The sequence below is a fragment of the Eriocheir sinensis genome, chromosome 41 (assembly GCF_024679095.1).
Source record: "Eriocheir sinensis breed Jianghai 21 chromosome 41, ASM2467909v1, whole genome shotgun sequence".
NCBI lineage: Eukaryota > Metazoa > Arthropoda > Malacostraca > Decapoda > Varunidae > Eriocheir > Eriocheir sinensis.
Window position 1 is genome coordinate 2,165,656 of NC_066549.1, and position 25,028 is coordinate 2,190,683.

At 44.3% G+C, this 25,028-nt stretch overlaps 4 protein-coding genes across 5 annotated transcripts in view; 1 reads left to right on the forward strand and 3 right to left on the reverse strand.

Moving 5' to 3' along the window:
- Positions 1 to 25,028, forward strand: part of LOC127009487 (chymotrypsin BII-like) — a 41,047-nt gene that overhangs the window by 4,572 nt on the left and 11,447 nt on the right. The window contains exon 1 of one of the 2 annotated variants that reach the window (XM_050882592.1): positions 22,461 to 22,482. The exons of the other annotated variant lie outside the window; for it this stretch is intronic. The gene's annotated coding sequence lies outside the window, so the exon portion shown is untranslated. Of the gene's footprint in view, positions 1 to 22,460; positions 22,483 to 25,028 lie in introns of those variants that run through there. 2 annotated transcript variants of the gene reach the window in all.
- Positions 955 to 13,171, reverse strand: LOC127009484 (D-threo-3-hydroxyaspartate dehydratase-like). The gene is made up of 10 exons (XM_050882589.1): positions 12,671 to 13,171; positions 9,931 to 10,114; positions 9,329 to 9,484; positions 8,738 to 8,862; positions 7,544 to 7,699; positions 6,676 to 6,822; positions 5,895 to 5,989; positions 4,267 to 4,361; positions 1,920 to 2,025; positions 955 to 1,530 (listed from the first exon to the last, which is right to left on the reverse strand). The coding sequence occupies exons 2-10, from the start codon at positions 10,092 to 10,094 to the stop codon at positions 1,441 to 1,443; spliced, it is 1,134 nt and encodes a 377-aa protein (XP_050738546.1). The 5' UTR covers positions 10,095 to 10,114; positions 12,671 to 13,171; the 3' UTR covers positions 955 to 1,440.
- Positions 13,314 to 16,528, reverse strand: LOC127009485 (brachyurin-like). Its single transcript, XM_050882590.1, has 7 exons — positions 16,395 to 16,528; positions 15,447 to 15,528; positions 15,193 to 15,331; positions 14,918 to 15,084; positions 14,520 to 14,606; positions 14,182 to 14,318; positions 13,314 to 13,614 (listed from the first exon to the last, which is right to left on the reverse strand). Exons 1-7 carry the CDS (start codon positions 16,506 to 16,508, stop codon positions 13,459 to 13,461), a joined length of 882 nt encoding a protein of 293 aa, XP_050738547.1. The 5' UTR covers positions 16,509 to 16,528; the 3' UTR covers positions 13,314 to 13,458.
- Positions 20,032 to 23,442, reverse strand: LOC127009488 (chymotrypsin BII-like). Its single transcript, XM_050882594.1, has 7 exons — positions 23,284 to 23,442; positions 22,457 to 22,538; positions 22,195 to 22,333; positions 21,908 to 22,074; positions 21,719 to 21,805; positions 20,483 to 20,619; positions 20,032 to 20,312 (listed from the first exon to the last, which is right to left on the reverse strand). The coding sequence occupies exons 1-7, from the start codon at positions 23,326 to 23,328 to the stop codon at positions 20,157 to 20,159; spliced, it is 813 nt and encodes a 270-aa protein (XP_050738551.1). The 5' UTR covers positions 23,329 to 23,442; the 3' UTR covers positions 20,032 to 20,156.

Here is a 25,028-nt window from a genome sequence, read left to right on the forward strand (position 1 = left end):
AAGAAGAAGAAGAAGAAGAAGAAGAAGAAGAAGAAGAAAATAAGACGATGATGATGCGGTTTTATGTTAAATCCCTAAAGTTGCGACATACTCATCTGCGTGCCCATTGCCATCCTGACGCACTAGGAGCAACACTGAAGGTAAAATTGGTGCTTTCTCTACATCTCGTGGCGGCGGTGCTTATACTGTTGACCCTTTGAGGCTGTGGTAGGTAAAAACTCATGAGCCAGAGACAAGGGCCAGTTTAAAGACCGGGATCGCCACAGTTTACTTTCCTCAGGTTTCCCCAGGTACCCATTAATCGACCAGCCCGAGAGGGAGGATGAACAGCTGGGTAAGGTGCACGTCGACTGCCCGGACCGGAATTCGAACCTGGGCCCGCGGAGTCGTAGTCGTACGCTGACCACTGCTCCACGGAGGCGTAGCAACATTAGGGCAAAATCATATACTAAAAGCAACAGAAAGACTCACCCTGTCAAAATGAACTTCCGCTGTCTTAAATAACTTCTATACCTATACCGAACAAATTACAAGCCTCTCCAAATTCTAGGTGATAATATGAGCTTTTCTTGACCATTAACACTTGTAGAGAGGCATCGCAAGTTTCCTTTAGTATGTTTTGGGAGCGCAGTGATGCTGGAAATAGAGAGAAATGAGCGAGGAATCAGGGCGGCGTGGAGACCCTCAGTCACACACACGTTTGTTCTTTCAGCGGCCTACAGCACCTTGAAAAAAAATATTAGCAAGTGCAGATACTGACAGGGAGTTCTTTACTGTTGTTTAGAATTCAGTCACATATTCAGTCACACACAAGTTTGTTCTTTCAGCTGCCTACATCACCTTGAAAAAAAAAATAGCTAGTGTAGATACTGACAGGGAGTTCCTTACTGTTGTTTATAGCATATGGTGGGACAGCAGTGAACTTGGAAGTCAAGAGAAGTAAAAGATGCTTGGATCATGTAGATATTTATTATTTCTCAGTCCATCAATAAAAAGAATGTAGGCCCTTAATCATACTTGAGCACCGGCAAGATGGCCTCGCAAAGCAGGAAGCCGAAGACATAGACGTGATTATACAGAAACATTCCGGCCGACCTTGAGCCTTGTGGCGGCGAGGACGGAGCGTGTCCAAGCAAGGCAAGCAAGTAACGGATCATTGTGGTGGATATGGATCGGTTTGGGCGCTTAGAACAATGACGGGTGGACTGTCGAACTGAAGCGCCCAAACCGATCCATATCTACCACAATGATCCGTTACTTCTACTTAACACCAGATACTAATAAAGAAATTTCCTGTGTGCTTCTCTAAAATTCCATCCTCCTTTTTATATCATCGCCAAACACTAGAGCTACAAGGAATTTCGTCGTGTTTTGTGTTTGGTTAGGGAGCTTACGAACTTGCTGGACTGTAAGACTGGCCCCAAGTGTCTGGCCTCAGCCTCACCAGCCGCGGGTGGGGCGCCAAACGTCCACCACCACGTCCCCCTCCACCACCTGGTACTCGGGATACATGGCTGCCGTGGCGCATGACTGAAAACACAAGACTTGAGGATGATGGATGAATGACTAAAGAGGTCTCAGCCAACAGCAAAGGCAAGCAGCTACGTTATCATGCGTGTTTCATCCTAATTGTATGGCTGGTTGCAACAACAACAACTACTACTACTACTACTACTACAACTACTACTACTATTACCACTACCACTACCACCACCTCCACCACCATTACTACTACTACTACTATTGCCTCCTCCTCCTCCTCCTCCTCCTCCTAACACTACTTTTCTTAGGGCCTTATATCATTCATTCACCGAGCACACCATTCATTCCCTTAGACAACCTTTACCTGTACCAGAGATCGACTTTGCACGTGGGCACCTACCGCTACCATATCTTTCTCTTGTCGCCAGTATACTTACGTGCCATGGAAGGAGGAACAACATGCAGCCTATGGGATACTGTTCGAAGTCTAGACGGCCCTCAACGGCGTCCACGAAACCGATCTCCTGAGTCATGTTGTCCAGTCTGTCACGGAGAGGTGTTAGAGTATTAGGAACCTCAAGCACACACATTTGGCAAGGCTTTCGTAGGGGTTGTAGGTTGTAGGGTAGATTTATGGCCTTTGGAGTAGTTTGACAAAGCTTCTGTACCGTGAAAGTGAAAAAAACACTAATAAAAACGCGGTTAATATTCCTTACGGTCTTCGGAAATAATTGACGTGAAAGGTGTAAGCATTTGAGAATACCGACCTCGCAATCCTGAGCAAGGTTAACCGAAGTGCTAATGTTTTGTAGGTTAAGGCGAAGGTTGGGGGCTTGAACTATACCTACGCGTGGCCTTAGTGCTCATCTCTGTCGCAATGTCTCTTGAGCCTAGATAGGTGTACGATAATATATTTTTTTCCTGTAAGGTATGTGACTACTTTATTGACTGTGAATATCCAAGAAAAATAGCTTTCTTTTAACTAATGGGGTAACTAAATGACAGCTGATGAGGCATTAGGTTATAGGAGCTGTTATGTGTGGACCGACTGGCCTCTGATAAAAAAAAAAATTGTAAATGTGTTAAAATATCTAAAAAAACAATTACTTCTTTTATCAATGGTGTAAGGAAATAATGGGTGATGAGACATTAGTTTATAGGAGCTGTTATGTGTAGACCGACTGGCCTCTGATAAAAAAAAAACTTGTAAATGTGTTGAAATACCTAAAAAACAATTACTTCTTTTACTAATGGTGTAAGGAAATAATGGGTGATGAGGCATTAGTTTATAGGAGCTGTTATGTGTGGACCGACTGGCCTCTGATAAAAAAAACTTGTAAATGTGTTGAAATATCTGAAATACAATTACTTCTTTTACTAATGGTGTAAGGAAATAATGGGTGATGAGGCATTAGGATGTAAGAGCTGCTGCGTGTAGACCGATTGGCCTCTTACAGACACCTTTCGTTACTCGCCGACTTTTTTGTCTTTATTTATTTTTGCCCTTGAGCTCCTTCCTTTACTGTAAAAAAAATGACGGAAATATTTGGACGTCATTAAAATTGTCATCAGAGAACATGCACGTCTTCACATCCAGTTCGTATATCGGTTTCCTTCTCTTAATCATTATAAATACTTCGCCCTGTAGAAACTAAGCCAAATAATAGACTGAAACATTTGGACTTCATTAAAATTGTCATCAGAGAACTTGCAAGTCTTAATATCCAGTTCGTTTATCGGTTTCCTTCTCTTAATCCTTATAAATACTTCGCCCTGTAGAAACTAAGCCAAATAATAGACTGAAACATTTGGACTTCATTAAAATTGTCATCAGCGAACATGCACGTCTTCACATCCAGTTCGTTTATCGGTTTCCTTCTCTTAATCCTTATAAATACTTCGCCTTGTAGAAACTGAGCGAAATAAAAGACTGAAACATTTGGACTTCATGAAAACTGTCATCAGAGAACTTGCAAGTCTTCACATCCAGTTCGTTTATCGGTTTCCTTCTCTTAATCCTTATAAATACTTCGCCCTGTAGAAACTAAGCCAAATAATAGACTGAAACATTTGGACTTCATTAAAATTGTCATCAGAGAACTTGCACGTCTTCACATCCAGTTCGTTTATCGGTTTCCTTCTCTTAATCCTTATAAATACTTCGCCCTGTAGAAACTAAGCCAAATAATAGACTGAAACATTTGGACTTCATTAAAATTGTCATCAGAGAACTTGCAAGTCTTAATATCCAGTTCGTATATCGGTTTCCTTCTCTTAATATTTAGAAATTCTTCGCCTTGTAGAAACTGAGCGAAATAAAAGACTGAAACATTTGGAGTCTTAATATCCAGTTCGTATATCGGTTTCCTTCTCTTAATATTTAGAAATTCTTCGCCTTGTAGAAACAGCGAAATAAAAGACTGAAACATTTGGACTTCATGAAAATTGTCATCAGGGAACATACAAATCTTAATATCCAATTTGTTTATCGCTTTCCTTCTCTTAATATTTAGAAATACTTCGCCTTGTAGAAACTGAGCCAAATAATAGACTGAAATATTTGGACTTCATTAATATTGTCATCAGAGAATTTGCAAGTCTTAATATTCAGTTGGTTTATTACTTTTCTTCTCCTGATCTTTAGAAATACCTCGCCCTGAAGAAACTGAGCGAAATAAAAGACTGAAACATTTGGACTTCATTAAAATTGTCATCAGCGAGCATGCAAGTCTTGACGCCCCTAAGTGGGATGTTGTGTGTGTATGGTAAAGGGGCGAGGCTTACTTCAGGTTCGGGTGGCCGCGGAAGATGCAGCAGCCTGAAGGGAGCTGCCCCATACCCTGCTTCGTCAGGCCGGTGAACCCGCAGTCTATCAGCAGCTGGAAGGAAAGAGGTCAATTAAGCATAAGAGTAAAAAGAATCTCAGAGCTTTCATTATTATTATTACTATTATTATTATTATTATTATTATTATTATTATTATTATTATTATTATTATTATTATTATTATTATTATAGTTAACTGACAAAATCTTTCCAGTCATCGAATATGTAAGACCACAAAAAATACTACAAAAACAGCAATAACATAATAAACCCACCATCACCTTTTAGTTAATAAAGAAAACTACAACTTTAACATCTTTCAAAATCATCGTCCACTCTCCCCACTAAAAAAAAAAAAAAAAAAAAAAAAATCACATATACATATACTCTCTATACATAATATTATATCTGTACAAAAAAATAATACATCTTATATATTCCTTATTTTTTTCTGATAAATTAACTTATATCAACGGGTTACGCTCTCAAGACCTTTAAGTAAGCCTCGGCCCTTCCATACTCGATATATAGTATTCCAGAGTGTCATATTTTATTTGCGTCGCGTGCCGGGGATTCAAAGGCGTGAGTAAATTCTGCAGGCGGCGTCATGCAGCATTGATTGCGCTGAATACTACATGAGCGCCAGGCATCAGTCACCCGCGGCCCGGTAAACACTCTTATTTGGATGAGGAAAAATGTAATTGGTCATCGGTATTGAGGTTCGGTTGACTGCTACTACGTATTAAATGTTATATGATAATAATAATGATAACAACAACAGCAACAACAACAACAACAACAACAACAACAACAACAACAGCAACGGCAATAATAATAATAATAACAACAACAGCAACAATACTACTACTACTACTACTACTACTACTACTACTACTACTACTACTAAAAATAATAATAATAATAATAATAATAATAATAATAATAAGTAGAAGAAAAAAAAGACGATGATGAAGAAGAAGAACGATAATAAGAATAAAAACATTAATAATAATAATAATAATAATAATAATAATAATAATAATAATAATAATATATAATGATGATCAATAATTAATCAACAGAGGCACACGCCGTGGAGGAGGGGTGGAGGGTAAGAGAGCAGTGCCCTCCATAAGGTAAATCCCGTGCCTGGTTTAGCGGGAGGGCGCCGCTCTCTTCCTAACCACCGCCGGTCGCACATTTCCATTCTCTCTGCGGACGGGTATACCACTTTTGAACAGGTCAGGTCATGCTAGGTTAGGTTACGTACGGGGTAGATTATGTTGGGTTAGGACACAGTAAGTAACTTTGTACGGGAATCACAATGAGAGTATTTTTCATGCGATCCTATGGTTAGTTTTGGAGCTACAGCCGAGGGTCTACACTTGAGAGCACATACCCGTAGAGAGATCGGGAAGAGGCACCACAGCCACCTCCAAAACATAGGTTAATACTGTCATGACGCCCCCAAAATGCACATATATAACGATAAGAAGATAATGATAAATAATTACTATCTGTAGCAGTAAGCTGACACGGAGGGAAGATACCAGTGACTCTTGCATAAAACAGGCTGCCTTACTGACCTGGTTTCTGTCTGGGTGGTGCCCGATGACCCTGGTGGCCACGCAGCACGCCACGTCCTCCTGCCGACACGAGCCCAGTGACACCTGCTGCGCGTCTGTCAAACACACGCAGGGATCAAGATGGTAAACACTTCTTTGCCCTTCCTCTCCTTTGCTTCTCCTCAGCCTGAATCCATCTCCCTCTCTTTTCTCTGCTCTCTCCTCCCTCCCCCGTCCTCCCTCCATTCTGTTCTTCTCTCTCATTTCTCTCCTTTCCTCTCTATGCCTTTCCATTGTTCTCGCTTGCTTGCTTTCTCTCTCATGCTTTTACAGAATTTTGTAAAGTACTAGATGTCGTCGTTAAGTGGGTAAGTTAAAGCATCTCCCATCCATCACTCTATTGCCTGATTGATGGTCGTGTTAGTCGAATTAATTAAAACTGAACGCTAACAGCAAGGGCACGTGTGGACTGATGTAAGTGAGAGCCACACAGTAGTATTGCCTCTGTCCCGACCCCGACCCCACCGAACCCTCTCAAACGTTTGGCATTTCCTTGTGTGTGTGTGTGTGGTGGGGGTGGGGGAGGGTCATGTGTTTTTGTAAGCGTTGGTTGGTTTCACGTTAGAGGGAACTGCACTAAGGCGATATCTAAGCGTACTTGGATGGATAGAAGGGCGTTGGGGTGACGTGAAGTTTGAGTTGAGAGAAAGAGGGAGAGAGAGGGAGGGAGGGAGGCAGATGTCGGTGTCGCTGGTTGCTGTGTGTGTGTGTGTGTGTGTGTGTGTGCTGGCAGAATACTCACCATAGAATATATAATTTCCCGGGTGGAGCTCCGTCAGTTGCTTCATGCTAGGGCCCGGGCGGCTGCAGGTGGGAGTGGAGCCGACGCCTATCCCGGGGCAGGCCACTCCACGCCCCTTGATGCGGTCCACCACGGCAAGGAGGCGCTCTGAGGCGGAGATACGATTACTGACGCACCCTCACCCACACAACCACACACACACCTGACACACACAGTTTCACAAGTTGGCCTCACGTGAATCTTTTAGACAAAAAACGGATGTGTAAATGGGCTAACTCGCTTAATGTTGTGCGGGGAGCGAGGTAGCAAGGACACTCCCAGATTCCCAGCCGCAATTTTGCTCTACTGATGCAGGAAAAGAGACCCACATTTTGTCTCCCAGCTCTCACTCCTTACCACCACCTGCTTGCTACCTATTGTTGTTTCCAAGTGTGCAAACTCGCAGAACACACGAAGTAGACGTGTGTTAATGTATAAACGGACTTGGCTGAGAAAGAAAAGAATGAAAAGTTAGAATCTCAGACTCTGATTTAAGAAAAAAACAAGGTTGAGTGATCTACGGTTAGTATGATGTGACGTGTTAGCTCAGTAATGTATGAGGTAAAATATATGACTCACCCGAGCTGCAGACAAACAACCCTATTCTCAGACGCTATCGGCTCTCACGACTATCACTTCTAAAGGCCACAGAGGAGATCAATCGGATTCTTATGAGTTGTTTTTCACATTAATGGAGCAGGAAACTTGCCAAACTATCCTCAGGGTCATAAATCTACAAATGGAAACACGATCACAATCTCTACGAAAACCTTAGCAAATGTGAGCGTGTGAACCCCGAAAGGTTTGAGAATATGTGCCAAAGACTCACCAATAGTCTGGTCCCGCACACCCTCGACGTCTCCTGACTGCACAGCCTTGTAGGAGTTGCCGCAGTGGACATAGACGCCAGCGAAGGTGACGGAGGGAGTTTTGTACAGCTGCCAGGCCAGGGCCTCCGCCTCGCCAGCCTCCCACCACACGCCCTCTGCGGCACGGTAACCATGTTGGCTTCCTTTATACACAAGGTTCATGTAGGCAAGTCTTTGAGTCAACTAGAATCGTGGGTTCACATAATGTCATCCCGACAACAGGTTCCCCCCATCCAAAACAAAGCTAAAGTGTATTAATTTAGAAGCAATCATAAAATAGAATTGTTAGAATATAATCATCGATATACTACTGTCCCTGTTCATCAAAATTATTTATAAGCAGCTAAACGTACTAAACTTTCAGTTGATTCAAGAAGCATTGAAATGCCAGAATTTTTACTCTTTACAACACTCCCACACGTCCTCTGCGTGTAACGAAACACACGAGAAATTAATCCAGACAAGGAAAGGTTTGCCGGCGCCGGGGATCGAACCCGCGACCAGCGTAACGGGAGAGCCACTCCTTTACCAGTCGGCCAAAGAGGTACCCCCATGGCTAAATGGGTTATGGGAGGCTTGCCCATCAGGCAAGTCGTGTCACTACATGGCTCCCCATTCCTATTTAGATTAATTTCTGTGTTGAGTTCCCGTTTTCTATGAACTTCGGAGAGCATGGGCCATCACTCTGCCTGTTACCCTCTCGGGGTGACACAACAGAACCACAGGAGAGGATGCCCACCGCTTTTGCCACCAGTGAAATGCCAGAATTTTTCTCATTACAACACTCCCACACGGCCACTGCGTGTAACGAAACACACGAGAACTTAATCCAGACAAGGAAAAGTTTGCCGGCGATCGAACCCGCGACCAGCGTAACGAGAGAGCCACTCCTTTACCAGTCGGCCAAAGAGGTACCCCCATGGTTAAATGGTTTATGGGAGGGAGGCTCGCCCATCAGGCAAGTCGTGTCACTACAGCATCGTGTTGTGACATTATTTGAATCCATGTTCCCGGCTGGCTGGTAACTTGACCAAATAGGTCTTGCATTCGCTAGACGATAAATAATTCCTTGTAAGTGAAGATTAAAAGCACACGCCTGATCTGAGGGATTCGTGGTGTTTAATTTTTCTACAGTAACCAACAGGGAGCCTCACCTCTGTTGTTTCCACAGTTGATAGCAAGGAGCGCAGACCACTGCTTGCCGGGCGGCGGGTCGTTGGCCGCGAGTGTGTCCACGGCGACCTGAGAGTCAATCATCACATGGAACTTTTCCAAACGTCTGAAAAATAGCCCAACGAGCCGGTCAAATAGATATGGTGGTCAGGTTTCGTCTCGTCTTCCTCGTAGTGTCGTGAAGGTTTCCAGTGTAAGTTATCAAGGTACAACTGACTTAGGACAAACATTCTCACAGCTGGGTTTGCAAGCGTTTCCATGTGATATTTTGATGGCTGGCAAATGTATTTCTTCTTAATCAGTTTCACTCCTGTGTAGTAATATTAAAAACTAGTAAATATATTAATGTCTAACAGGTGTCAATATAGTTATTACAGTATCAAACATCTATTAATACCCACTTTATTGCCATTGAACTGCATACTGAACCAGTCTTGAAGTAGCATCGTTCCATATTCACTCTCAGATAATAATAGTCGATGGTCTGACATCTCAAAAGCTGCATGGTGAGGAAATGACAGAACTAGTTTATAATACTTGATGGAAAAAAAAATCTTAAGTTAGCAACGTACTTCGTGAGTTGTGCTACACGCGGCATGTGGTGTGGGATGAAGGGAAATCCGTAGAGAATGTCGTCGAAGCCATGCTCAGCGTAAAACTCAGCTTCCTGAAGGGTGGAGGTGACCAGTCCGCGCCGGCTGCCACCCGTCTGCAGTACTGCGCCCTCGCTGCTCAAGGCGTGCAAACAACAGGAGGATTAGATATATGGTTTGTCGTTCCTTCTGCAGCTCACACACAGTAGTCATGGAGGATCAAATTCAACGTGTTATTCCCAAACGAGTGGATAGTGATTTTCTTTCGACTCGCAAGCTCTTCCGTAAGCTTTTGTTTTTACATTTATAATACACAGCTGTCTACCCGCACCATGGAGCTTGAAGCAGTCATGGTGTTTCATTTGCACCCTACGACAAGAAGCCGGCGAAGCGTTAGGGTACACATGGAGGGAACCAGGGACTTACACAAAGACGTGCAGCATTACAGGTCCACTCGACTACCACAAACACAAGACATACGCGAATGAAACACCTCGAAAATGACAAAAAAAAGTAAAAAACAAAGAACTTCCTCTCTCTCTCTCTCTCTCTCTCTCTCTCTCTCTCTCTCAATCACATACATGGTCTTGTGGGTCTTGGTCTGGGCTCTAAGCGTGAGGCCCAGCTCGGTGCAGGCGGCCAGGATCTTCGCACAGTTGGCAGCCACCAGGGACCGATCGACCACGAAGGCGGGAGTGACAAGTTCGCTGACTCGCCGCTCGCCGCCGCTACTGGGACCTTCCATTTCTTCGTGTCCTCAGGTTCCTGTGAGAGATAAGTCCCAAATTTAGGTATGAAGAGTACCCTTAATCAAGATCTTATTATATACCCCAACGATGCAATTCTGGGACTGGGAGGCTGAGTTTTATAGCTGCGACCTTCCATTTCTTGAGCACGGGGTCGTCTTTGTGTTCGGAGATCTGTGAGAAGTGAGTGCCAAGTTTAGTTTAGTTTAGGAAGGTTTCCCAAATCAAGATCTTATAATTATACCCTAATGTTGGACTTCTACTGGGACTGGGAGGCTGGGCTTTTGGTACTGCGACTTTCCATTTCTTGAGCACGGGATTGTCTTTGTGCTCGGGGTTCTGTGAGAGATGATTGCCAAGTTTAGGCTTTGGTACACCCCCAAATGAAGATCTTATATATCACAATTTCGTTTTTCTACTGAGACTGGAATGCCGAGTTTAGTTAGTCTGTAATATACTGTAGACTAACAAGGGTATACAAACATAAATTTCCGGGCATCTTCATCGCCCCGACTGTTATAAGTGCCCACCAAGGTGTCTTTCCAAGTAACTGGGAAATTATACCTCCTCCAACTCTTTTAACCCGGTAGCTGCGGGGGTTATGTTTCGTAGGTTAGGTTAGGTTAGGTTAGGTTAGGTAAAAAATAATGAGACAGAATCATCACTCACACAAACCATTTCATAATATATATCAACGCATATGTGATCAGTTTATGCATCATCTGTTTTGGGAGGTTTATATCATGGCGGAAATTTGGCCCGTCGCTGGTACACGGTAAAGCCACAAATTTGGCCCGTCGCTGGTACACGGTAAAGCCACAAATTTGGCCCGTCGCTGGTACACGGTAAAGCCACAAATTTGGCCTGTCGCTGGTACACGGTAAAGCCACAAATCTGGCCCGTCGCTGGTACACGGTAAAGCCACAAATCTGGCCCGTCGCTGGTACACGGTAAAGCCACAAATCTGGCCCGTCGCTGGTACACGGTAAAGCCACAAATCTGGCCCGTCGCTGGTACACGGTAAAGCCACAAATCTGGCCCGTCGCTGGTACACGGTAAAGCCACAAATCTGGCCCGTCGCTGGTACACGGTAAAGCCACAAATCTGGCCCGTCGCTGGTACACGGTAAAGCCACAAATCTGGCCCGTCGCTGGTACACGGTAAAGCCACAAATTTGGCCCGTCGCTGGTACACGGTAAAGCCACAAATTTGGCCCGTCGCTGATACACGGTAAAGCCACAAATTTGGCCCGTCGCTGATACACGGTAAAGCCACAAATTTGGCCCGTCGCTGCTACCGGGTAAAGAGGAGAGTATTGACATCTCTCCACCCGAAATTGATCTCTCTTCTTGCCTCTCGTTCTTTTTTCTTTCGTCGGAGCAGAGTCTGACGGGCTTTTTTTGTTGCTGTTTTTGTGATTTGCCCTTGAACTGCCTCCTCGGCGCCGGCGGCTCGTCCAGCTCCTCGTGTTATTATCGGTCAAGTAAACATCAAGAGTGAGCGGAGGAGGGAGGAGGGAGGGAGCGACTACCCACCCCCCTCTCTCTCTCTCTCTCTCTCTCTCTCTCTCTCTCTCTCTCTCAGCAACTTTTCTATCTATCTATCTATTTATCTATCGGTATATTATATAAGCATACATACAAACAGAGAGAGAGAGAGAGAGAGAGAGAGAGAGAGAGAGATATTACATCGAATTCCTTTTTCTTGAGGCTTGTTAGCACTTCGTGGTGTAGTAGTTAGGGACACTATGAATTTGTGGGCCTGAGTTCCATCGAGTTCCGGCCTGGGCAGTCAGCGTGCTGCCCACACAGCTGTTCATCCATCCCTTTGGAATGGTCGGCATATGGGCGCTTGGGGAAGCCTGGGGAATTAAGGTGGACTGTGGTGACCAGGGTGCTGCAATGAGCTTGTGTCGGGTTCTCCTCCATCACAAGCTCAAAGTGTCAACGGGACGAGCGGAGCACCGCCACCACGCGCAGCTGTAGTGTGTGCTACTAACCTTACCTCACTTAGTGACATCTGATCTTAGGATCGACTGCTTTAACAAACTTTTTTCTTTCCCTGGCACCCTTCGAGTGTTAAGGCTCACACTCACGTGAAACTGTACTCTAACTAGTAATTACTGAATTTATTTGCATTTCAAAACTCACATTTTGCGAGTGTCTTTACTGTCCCTGATTTTGTTCATAATGTATTGTTATTTACTCGCCCTCCAATAAATACACATTTTGCGAGATAATTAAATCATCCCGGAAATCATCATCATCCTATGTCTTTCCCTTGTTCATATTTTTTTTCACTAAACAGTTAATAAGACAATATACACTAATTGTCACCATACTCATACTGTAGCAGAAGAACATTTCGCTTTAACAGCAAATAAATACTTGAGTTGCCCTCAAAATACTTGGCGGCCTCCGCTTTCTATACAGAGGCCTCCTCCCTCAGAGGCGTCCGCTCCCCGACACTCCTCGTGCACTGTCTTTACATAATTGCTGATCTCCTTGAATGTTTTGTGTTAGGTCAACAGCTTCTATAATAGTATCCTTGTCGCCGTGAGAGGCGTGTCACCCACCGGTCAGCAGATGTCAGTCCCTGACGTCTGGCCCACAGCCTGGCGATGAGAAGGTCTCGTTAACTATAACCCCCTGACTCAAGCCCGTGGCCCAGCCTTCACTGTCACTGTCCCTGGCCCTGCTGCCTGGGTGCCAGAGTTGCCTGGCAACTGCTGCCATCTCTCGAGCGTACGATGATTTCTGGGGCCCAAACGAAAAGGGGTCTGCTGGCTCCGCGTGGAGGGGGAAAGTCGGATCTTCCTTATTATTATTGGTTGTAGTTGTAGTTGTAATTTTTGTTTTATTGTTCAGAGTAAGAGATAAAGTTGGAGGGATACACAATAGCTGCGAGTGGCCTTGATGCTCATCTCCGTCGCATTAGCTTTCGAGCCTGTAGTCGCTTGCTCAGCCCTGAGCCTGAGGTAGAGATGAACACAGGAACAGTACGAATCACATCCGGGCTAATACAGTTTACCTTCCCCAGTTTCCCCAGGTACACATTACTAATAAGAACTTAAACTAAATGGTCTCAAAATCCTGAACGTGTTAATAAATAACTTTGAAAACGTTTACCTTTCTTTTAATTAAATTCTATATTCGTTCTCCAAGAATTAATGATAGTTTGAGTTTTACGTGTACGAATGATAATAAGACATCTGAGCGTGCTTGTTTATGGCTTTATTAGCACGGATGACTGCAGGGAATAGTTGTTCTTTTGAAGCCTTACTATGTGGACAAAGTTAGTAAGAGAGTTTCTCCATAATTTATTCCATCTGGCTTCTCCTCAGTCAGATTATGACCTTGCCGCTCACGGAGTGACGCCAGTATGGGTCTGGATCCAGTCCAGGAAGTAGGTGACGCGGGTGAAGGCGTCAGGGTAGCCTGCCTCGCAGCCAGCCGCCGCGCCGAAGGACGTGATGCCGTAGGTCTTGCCGCCATAGTTGAGGGGGCCGCCAGAGTCACCCTGCGGCACGAAGAGGTTTCTTGCAATAAAGGACTACCGTTTGGATCCACATACACCAGCACTAAATAGTAAGAAGTATATAGGACGTCGTACACCTACTCCACCTACTAATCTGCTCTATTATTAGGAAGTGTCGTGTTTATTAAGATTAAAAGTGTCCTCTACTGAACGAAGTCTTTTCTTTCTGGCACATCCTCCATAATTCAGTCTGAGTTGACGTCTGTTCGAAATGAAATATTAACGGCTCATTTCAGTGTGCCTTTAACAGAAAATGCAACTCCTCCTCTGGTTCCCTCCGTTTTTATGACACACCTGAGAACCCTCTAGTACAGATTTCGACAAGTAGTTTCTCATTGCTTTATCAATACACGTCTCCGACTGATATCATGTCATCATTTTCTACGCATACGTTTTCACCCAGTACATGAATCTTATTTTCAAAGCTCCTTTTGTTAGCAAAACAAATCCTGGGGATCATCTTGCCCTCTTCTACGAATATTATGCAGCTGCCTAGTTATATGCTGAAATATAATGCGCATCCATATCATAAACTGGACGTCTACATACGTTGCAGGTGCCCTTGCCACCAGTGGCGTCAATGCAGATGTTTCCATCGGTCACAGTGCCGTAGATAGCATCGCATGCCGCGTTGCTCATGATGGGGACATCCACTTCGCGGAGAACGTTCGAGATGCCACTGGCAGCTGTGGTGGTGGGAGGCGGGGGGGGCGTGATGAAGAATTAGTATTAGTATAGGTATTAGTAGTGGTAGTACTATACTAGTAATAGAAGCAACAACAGTAATAGTAATATTGTTTTTACATAAATCAACGTCATTGTCACATCATCGTCATCATCATCTTCAACGAGTCACATTTTCAACGAGCCACATTTAGAATACTCACAGTCCGATGACTTGCCCCAGCCAGTGGGAGTTACAATGGTTCCAACTGCAATGTCAGAGCTGGGCAGGGCGACTGGTTGGATCTCAGCTAAAAATAGATGCTAGCGTGTTATTATTTGTCTTGCCATTACAATCCTTATTGTTATTAACATTATCATTATAATTATTTTATAATTACTGTTATAATACATGTTGGCTTAGTCATTATTATTATTATTATTATTATTATTATTATTATTATTATTATTATTATTATTATTATTATTATCATCATCATTATTATTATTATTATTATTATTATTATTATTATTATTATTATTATTATTATTATTATTATTATTATTGTCATTGTTATTGTTTTGAAGTATTTTTCGTAAACTTCATTTTTTTTTATCTTACTGGTAAACGATACGGCAGAAGGCAGTTTGATCACGGCAATGTCATTCCTAATAAAGAAGGGGCCATAGTCTTCGTGGACTGTGAAGTCTGTGCTTGTCATGGAGACCTGGGTATCTTCGTTCAGACGGATGTTGTGTGCGCCCATGACCACCTCAACAACCGCGGCGCTGAGACACAAACAACGCCGAGGTTAGAAAGTAGAATAAAACAATTAGGGCGGGAAAGTTTCCTTCACCGCCACACGCAAGAGTCCTCTGAAACGATGAAACACTCACCCGTCCATGCAGTGAGCAGCGGTCAGGACCCACTGGTTGGAGATGAGGGAGCCGCCGCAGAAGTACATGTCGTCAATGAAGAGAGCCACCTGGTGGGGCCACGTGTGGGGGGTGGCCTCTGCTCCACCCACGATGCGGGCTGTAGGATAGGTTATATTACGATCCCCACTCTGCTTGTGACTTTTTTAACATGTGGTTTATTCGATCTTTCAGTTCCACAGTGACTCTACAAGTGTACGAGATTGGTAACTCACGTGACTTCACCGGGCCAATGGGAGTCAGAAGTGGCTTGGGAGACTTCCAGTGCCATGGCTTGCCGGCAGCGGGGTTACCGCTCTGTGGGAGGTTAGAAGACAACATTATTTACATAGATTTACATAGAAAACCAGACCACACAGACCCTATGGTCCAGACTTGGGGGTCTGTCCTTAAACCTAAGTGATTCTACATTAATCAGATGGTTCCAAAACTTTGCATTTCAAATCTAGTTAATATTAAGTTGAAGGAAGTGACGGTCAAGCTTGTTTTTAAAGGAGATCATCGTGTTACACTGGGCCACTGAAGGTGGGAGCTTATTCCATTCTCGCACTACAACGTTGGTGAAGAAAAAATTGGTGCAGTCTGAATTTACTTGTCTACATTTAAGTTTTGTGCCATTGTTCCTCGTTCACAAAGTGTCATCGATCATTAATAAAAATTTGATTTGTCCACGTTCGTGAAACCATTTTAAAATATTCGATCAGTTTTCCTCGGAGGCGACGTTTCTCAAGAGAGAACATGTTAAGGGTGGAAAGCCTCTCTTCGTAGGATTTGTTGCACAAGAAAGGGATAATTTTTGTTGCCCGATGCTGAACACCTTCTAATTTAGCAAAGTCTTTTGCATGGTGGGGAGACCAAAACTGTACCGCATATTCCAAATGGGGTCTGACTAAACTATCGTAGAGCGGAAGTATTACATCTTTATTCTTGAATAAAAAGTTTCTTTTAATGAAGCCAACATTCTATTCATTTTATTTGCTGCGTCGATGCATTGCTGTGATAATTTAAGGTTTGAGGCGATTTTGACATCCCGGGCCTTGACGCACTGAACGCTTTTGAGTATGATGGTATTGTTTTTGCGATAGATTCTTAGCCAAAGGCAGTCTTCTTAGAGCTGAGCAGGATGAGGGTCATTATAACAGAAGTAGAATTTTCATACTTACGGCCAAAGCAACACAAGCGAAGAGGAGAGCAAACTTGACGATCATGTTGGCGGCTAACTGACAGAAGCTTGCTTGAGCAGTCTTTTTATACGAAGCCGATGGGAAACTGATCATTTGTGTTCGTTTTTTTATCATTCTTTTTTTGTATGCGAGTGTTTGTGTGATATGATAAGGATATTTTATGTTAATTAATCAAAAACAAAGGATTTCAAGCAGCATATATAACTCAACTATAAACTGGAGAACAAACGAGCATCACAAAAATATAAACAAAACTCTCCTAAATCCACTAATGAAAACTTTTTTATTTACTTATGAGACATGTCATACCAAAAACTAAAAAAATATTAAAATAGTTTGTAGTTAGGGCCATTCACCTACTACCCGACCACCACCTGTTGTTATACGAGCATGGGCCGCTCTCGTTCATCCCCCTGCATCTGCTGCTTCCCAACCATCGCTCGAGAACAATTTATTTTCTAAGGAGGATCGTCATTGAACAGTAGAGAGAGAGAGAGAGAGAGAGAGAGAGAGAGAGAGAGAGAGAGAGAGAGAGAGAGAGAGAGAGAGAGAGAGAGAGGCAACAATAATCAAGATCACCCTCTATTGTTTCTGCCAATGTCAGAGGGCTCCAAACAAATATTGGTGACATCATTCACTCCTTTGTGATTCCTCACACGCCTGGCATAGTGGCAACAGTGGAAACATTTCTGAATGAGACCATCCCAAGCAACTATGGTCAGATTCAGGGATACACAAGTTGGCACAGAAGGGACAGATCACGCGGGACCTTCGGTGGTGTCGCTGTCTATTTTAACAAGAACTTGCCAGTCCAACCTCTTGATGTAGCTCTCCCTATCCACCTTGAGATGATGTTTTTCAAGATATGGACACCAAAACATGGCTCCATCCTACTGTGCGTGTGTTATCGCCCTCAGTGGCAAGGAGGTGAGCCCATACAATTCCTACACACTAATCTTGACCAGCTTATGCAGCAACACTCCTGCAGCCACATCCTCATCGTTGGCGACCTAAATCAACACTTGGTTGCTAGAGTGTTTGACGATCTCCTCACTGTACATGGCCTTACAAACCATGTCACCTTTCCCACCCACAACTCTGGCTCTTCCCTGGATCCTGTTATTAGTGATCTGCCAGAGGATATTGTCACCTGTCGTCCCCTTGGTGCCGTGGGATCCTCAGACCACCTGGCTGTCCTAAGCACGATTCAAATCGCCGCACTGAGGGACGCCCCTACGATGCGTACTAACTGGCTCTGGGGCAAAGCCGACTGGGAAGGACTTCAGGAAGCCCTGTGTTGTACTCCCTGGCATACCATCCTCACAGGTGACGTGGACGAACAGGTCAGCACTTTCACAAGTACTGTTCTTTCACATCAGAACACTTACGTCCCTAACCATACCTTCAAGGTCAAGCCTCGTGACCAGCCTTGGTTTGGGTACGAGTGTAGGATGGCTGCCGACGCTAAGAGCAGGGCATGGAGACGCTTTAAAGAACATCCAACCTATATAAACAAGCTGCTCCACAAAGAAGAGTGTGCCAACATGCGAAGTGTGCAGCGTTTGGCTCAACAACGATGGCAGGAAGACTTGAAGTCACGACTCTCTGGCCGCTCTGTGGGAAGCAAGGCTTGGTGGACTGCCCTCAAGGACCAACAAGGCCTCGCTCCTGTAGACCACATTCCTCCATTAGACAGGGCGGACGGCTCGGTAGCCACCAAAAGCAACGACAAGGTAGAGGTATTGGCAGCATACTTCTCAGGGAAGATGACTGTCCCTGACCCTGAACGTCACCCACCTGCCATGGCTCAACACCACCTCCCTCCAATCCATCACTATTACCACTGAGGATGTCAAGCAACAATTGCTCAAGGTCGACACCAAGAAGGCCCTTGGACCAGATGGGATATCTCCACACATCCTCCAGCACTGCGCAGCCCAGATTGCAGGCCCCATCACCACCATTTTTCAGAGCTGCCTTAACACCAGCAAGTGGCCCTCCCTCTGGAAAGTTGCTAACATGGCAGCCATACACAAAAAAGGAAAGAAGACAGATCCTCGTAACTTCAGGCCAATCTCTCTCCTGTCCGTCCTTGGCAAAACCTTTGAATCTATTCTTGCCAAGAGGATCTCAGGCTTCTTCAACACACACCACATTCTCAGCGACAGACAGTATGGCTTCCGCTCCAATAGGTCTGCCAACGACATCCTCCTCAGCATGTCCTCTGCTTGGCAGCATAACCTCGACAGAGGACGCGACACTTTCGTCATCGCCCTGGACATCGCAGGAGCGTTTGATAGAGTGTGGCACTCCGGACTCATCTCCAAACTCCAGAGTGTGGGTGTTAAAGGCAGGCTCCTCCATCTCCTTCACGACTACCTCGAGGACAGATCGCTCAGTGCAGTGGTGAACGGTCACACCTCGGGGGAGTATCCTATTAATGCTGGCGTCCCACAGGGTAGTGTCCTTGGACCAATTTTGTGGAATGTGTATTTTAATGACCTTCTCCACCTCATACCTGAAGCAGACGCCTACGCGGATGACTGTACCCTCATATTCCCTTGCGACGGAACAGATCACTGTGCAACCGTCGCCCTTATCAACCAGGTTTTACAGACCGTCTCATCGTGGGGACATCGTTGGCAGGTTGACCTGGCACACGACAAGACACAGGTCATGCTGGTCTCAAGGCGACGCTGCCCCCCAGCCATCCCCACTCCCCCCATAATCCTATAAGGGAAGGTGCTGCCCTTGCAACAGTCAATCACTGTCCTCGGCGTGGAGGCGAACAACAGCCTGTCCTTCACCAGCCACGTCAGGAAGACTGCATCCAAGGCAGCAGGACAGCTGAACTGTGTCAGGCGTGTCTCCCACCTCCTTGATGCGAAGGGAGTGTCGAACCTTTATGCTGCCCATGTTCGCTCCCTCATGGAATACGCCCCCCTGACATGGTCATCCTGCCCTCCATCATACCTGGGTCTTCTCGACAAGGTACAAAACCGCGCCCAACGGCTCATCTCTCAAAGGGCCGCCCCAAACCAGCAGCAACCCACTCCACTTCATCCTCTTCAGCAGAGGCGAGACGTGGCTGGCCTGTGTACCATCTACAAGGTACACATGCAGGCTGCTCCGCACCTCGGAACTCTCCGGCAAAAGTGGGCAACACCACACCCCCACGCCACCAAGGTCGCTCTGTCGAGGGTACACCAGCTCACCGTGCCCTTCGCCAGAACGGAGACTTTCCTCCGCTCATTCGTGCCCCGATATATTAGACTCTGGAACTGCCTGACAAGACACACTGACATTCACACATCCACTACACTCCACACTATTAAAAAAGAAGCGAACACCTGGCTATTGTCTAATGAACACCACTAACTTTATCACTGTACTGTCCATTATCTTGTAACACAACTACAGATAGTTATTCAGAACCTTACCGGTAACTTTTAGTTGTCATGTACCACCTTATGTAATCATGCTTAGTAAATAAAAAAGAAAGAGAGAGAGAGAGAGAGAGAGAGAGAGAGAGAGAGAGAGAGAGAGAGAGATACAACAGAACCCTGCGGAACACTACGACAGCTTTTGGGGTGAAATTGATTTGAAATAATACGTGTTTAATATTTGTTTATATTTATTGCCTCCATAACTTCTACACTGATCAAGCTCTTCATATCAGCCTATAAAAGGATTGAAGGTCCCTCATGCTTCTGATCCTCGTGGGAATGTTCTCAGAGCAGCTCAAGCGGTGATGCCAGTATTCGACTCGATCCAGTCCAGGTAGTTGTAGACGCGGGTGAAGGCGTCGGGGTAGCCGGCCTCGCAACCAGCGGACGACCCGAAGGAGGTGATGCCGTAGGTGAAGCCGTCCTTGTTCAGGGGGCCGCCAGAGTCACCCTGGAGGAAGATATACAAAGCCAAATGACCTCTTGTCGGATGCTTTAACAATTATATGCCACTCAAGCAATTCGTATTCACCTCCTGGAAGATAATTCAGGCAAACACACACACACACACACACACACACACACACACACACACACACACACACACACTAATATACTTACGTTGCAGGTGCCCATGCCGCCAGTGCTGTCGATGCACACAATGTTGGCGGTAATAATGCCGTAGGCATCATTACAGTCAGAGTTGGCCATGATCGGGACATTGACTTGGCGAAGGACATTGGAGGTCCCCAGGGCACCTGTTATTGTGAATGGATGAGAAGAAATAGATCAAAGTTAGTAGAAGTTTCGCTCGATACCGATCCATAAAAGTAAGGTTACTTTTTTTTTAATTAATTATATATTGACATGTTGATACTTTGTAAAAACATTTGGTGGTTACAAGGTAGGAAAGAGGGACCAATACTACTACTACTACTACTACTACTACTACTACTACTGCTACTACTACTACTACTACTACTGCTGCTGCTGCTGCTGCTAGTTTAATTACTATTATTAATATTACGAATACTACAACAACAACAACTACAACTACTACTACTACTTCTTCCACTACTACTACTACTACTACTACTACTACTGCTACTACTACTGCTACTACTACTACTACTACTACTACTACTACTACTACTGCTGCTGCTGCTGCTGCTAGTTTAATTACTATTATTAGTATTACGAATACTACAACAACAACTACTACTACTACTACTACTACTACTACTACTACTACAACAACTACTGCTGCTGCTGCTGCTGCTAGTTTAATTATTATTATTATTATTATTATTATTATTATTATTATTATTATTATTATTATTATTATTATTATTATTACGAATACTACTACAACAACTACTGCTACTACTACTACTACTACTACTACTACTACTACTACTACTACTACTACTACTACTACTACTACTACTACTACTACTACTACTACTACTACTACTACTACTACTACTACTACTACTACTACTACTACTACTACTACTACTACTACTACTACTGCTGCTGCTGCTACTAGTTTAATTATTATTATTATTATTAATATTACGAATACTACAACAACAACAACTACAACTACTGCTACTTCTTCTACTACTACTACTGCTACTAGTACTACTACTACTACTACTACTACTACTACTACTACTACTACTACTACTACTACTACTACTACTAGCACCACTACAACTACTACTACTACAATCACTAATATAATTACTAACACGACCACTGCTTTTGCTGCTGTTGATGCTGTTGCTTTTACTTCTCTAGACCTACAACTACTGTTTTCACTTCCATCAGCAATGTATAGTGTGGGTTACTTACTGTCCGAGGGCTTTCCCCAACCAGTGGGAGTGACGATATCGCCAACCGAGACGTCAGAAGTAGGCAGGGCGACCGCCTGGATGTTGGCTGAAAAGGAAAAGTTTATTGTCTTTCATCTCTTCCCCCTGTGAAACTATACTTTTGTTACGGTATCAGTGAAAAGAATAACGTGTTTCTCATTCATTTTACCGTCAAAGGTAACTGGGCTGGGCAGCTTGATGAGGGAAATGTCGTTGGTGAGCAGGAAGGAGTTCCAGTTCTCGTGGACGAAGAAGTCAGTGCTGGTCATGCTGACCTGGGTATCTTCGTTCAGACGGATGTTGTGAGCGCCCATGACCACTTCAACGAACCCGGCGCTGTGGCACAAACAACGCCGAGGTTAGCAAGAGTAGAATCAAGTAGATTTACGTCGGGAAAGTTTCCTTCACTTCCACACGCAGAAAAAGGAGGGTTCTCTTAAACGATGGAACACTCACCCGTCCATGCAGTGAGCAGCGGTCAGGACCCACTCGTTGGAGATGAGGGAGCCGCCGCAGAAGTACATGTCGTCAATGAAGAGAGCCACCTGGTGGGGCCACGTGTGGGGGGTGGCCTCTACTCCACCCACGATGCGGGCTGTAGGTGGGACATAAATTTGCGTAAGTTACCAGGTCTTTGCTATGGTTTCCAGGTGGACATGTGTATGTTCAGCGCAAGAGATGTTGTTGCAATTCTTTCTTAATCAATAATGAAACTTACATGACTTCACCGGGCCGATGGGAGTGACGAGAGGCTTGGGAGACTTCCAGTGCCACGACTTGCCGGCGGCGGGGTTACCGCTCTGTGAGAGGATTATAGGATTGGTGCTGGTGAGGAAGTGCTTTTCGGGTTTTTACACCATCAGAAGTGTCTTTGAATCAGTGGCGTAGCAAGGGGGGCGGTGGGGGCGGCCCGCACTGGGAGGCACATTTTAGGGGGCGGCAAATCAAGCCTTTCTCTCTCTCTCTCTCTCTCTTTTTTTTTCCCTGACACTGAACACTAATTTTTTAACAATATGGCAGAGAATAACAAATTTTCAACTAAATCATCAATACATCAGAAGGAAAATACTTATAATTATGAGTAATATTTTTTTCTTTTTTTTTTTTTACTTGCTGTGAGTGTTGCTACATGTGAGATAAATTTTCAAAGCTGAAACTCATAAGCAACTACCTGAGGTCTACAATGAGTAAATTTCGTTTGAAAAATTTAGCCATTTTATCCATTGAGCACCAATTGATAGAGGAATTGGACTTTGATTATGTGCTTCAGGATTTTGCAAAGAAAAAAACAAGAAAGGAACATTTTTGAAATGCCTCGACAGCTGTTATTTTTGCTTTTAATAAATAAAAATCTGAATCATCAGTTTCATCAGTAATAGTCTGGACACACACAAAGGGGCCTTTTTCCTGAAAGCAGTAATCATTCCACGGGAAATCTGAAAAGCACATCCTCATATCGTCCTGCCGAGCTGATGCAAAATACCAGCAGCAAAGATGAATGAAGGTACGGCTCCAAAAGTACTAATGTTGAGGCTGTCTACTTACGGCCGCGGCGGCGCAGAGGAGGAGCAGTGCTAACTTGGCGATCATGCTGGAGGCTGACTCGTGGTGTGTCCCTAGTTTTTCGAGTTTATATACGAAAAAATCAGCTTATCACTGGAAGCCGGTGAGTTCATAAGGTCGAGGTCTTATTCTTTACCATATATGTTGTATGTCTCACCTGCTATGGTTATGCAGACCTTAATGCTCCTTATCAGTTCTCTCGTCACTCGCTCGGTTTGAGAGGGTTTTTACGAGTCTTTACCACGCCTATAGCGCCGGTAGGCTTTCTTCAGGGGCCAGATGGTCGGCCCAAGCCCGTCGTGGCGCAGGCAATTTTTTTTATTGTGGCGCCAGATATGCTTGGCTCATGCTGCCCCCAGGAACTCATTTTTGGTTCACTGGACGGTTTCTTTTAGAGTCCGGGTTAATCGGTCGTCTTCTGGACAGCATGTGAGTAGTCTTAGGCCACTCGGCGGTGACTGAAAAATCCCAGGTGGTAGCGTGGGGATTCGAACCGACGTTGTCCATGACGCCGTGAAATGGAGGGGATTACGAGTTTTAGAAGAGGAGTAAGAAGTTTACAAGAGGTTAACGAGGGTGAGGAAGAGGATAAAGAGATTTAGAAGAGGATTAAAAAGAAGAGGAGGATGATTACGAGGTTTAGAAGAGGATGAAGAGGAAGAGGAAGAGTGTGATATGCCTTCAGTGTGGGTTCGTGTTTCCATGTAAATAACTTGAATTCGCCACATAGCGTTCATCTACTTTAAGTTTCTACATCTCTAATAATATTAAATACTATTATATGTCCGTCATGGAGTTTCGGCTCGACGGACCGTGGCTAAGGTTTATGAAACTTTATAAATGTACAAAAATATATGTTTACAGACTTACTCACTTTTACACCCACCCAAACACACACACACACACACACACACACACACACACACACACACACATTTCTCAACATTTTTCAGTTTTGCTAATATTAAGACCGTGTTACAGCTAATGCAATGAAATAAAGAGAAATATAGAGACTGGAAACTAAAAGCATAAAATGAAATATTTCTTACAGTGAAATGGTAAACGTTTCTGGTAAAGCATTTTGTGATTTCATAAAAAAAAAAAAAAATCGTAGTTTATTGTAGACAGTGTCCTTCCCCCACCAGCCCTCTGCGGGGACACTGAAACGCAATGTGCTGGATGGGGAAGACCAAACTGATGGCGCCATCGCGCGGTGACACGGCGTGGGAGCAGCGCAGCTGGCGGCTGGGGAGTCTACATGTTAGATAATATTCACGGCACAGATGTGCGTGACTCCAAGGGCAAAACAATATTCAATAAGTAAATAAGGCACGGCAGCTGCTGGTCCTTTTATTTTTTCATTAAATGGATTTATATGGAGGCATCGTCAAAAGGACCAAAATAAGAGGATAAAGCCCTTCTTTCTTCTTATTATTTTCATTCTTATTCTTATTCTTATTTTTTTCTTATTGTTATTATATTTGTTCTTGTTCTTTTTCTTCTTCAGTTTTTCCTATCTTTCGTATGGGGTCGCTGTTCCTGGTCTACCGTCTACATTTCCTCTTATCCTTCACGTCTCGTTCCTCCAGTCCCTTCGTTATCAGGTCTTCCTTAGACAATCTATCCATATTCTTGACCCTCCACTCTCCCTTCTCATTGCATCCTTCATCTTCAACAATCCTCTGCCCACGTAGTCTTCGCTTCTTCATAAGTCCGTAATGCTGCTG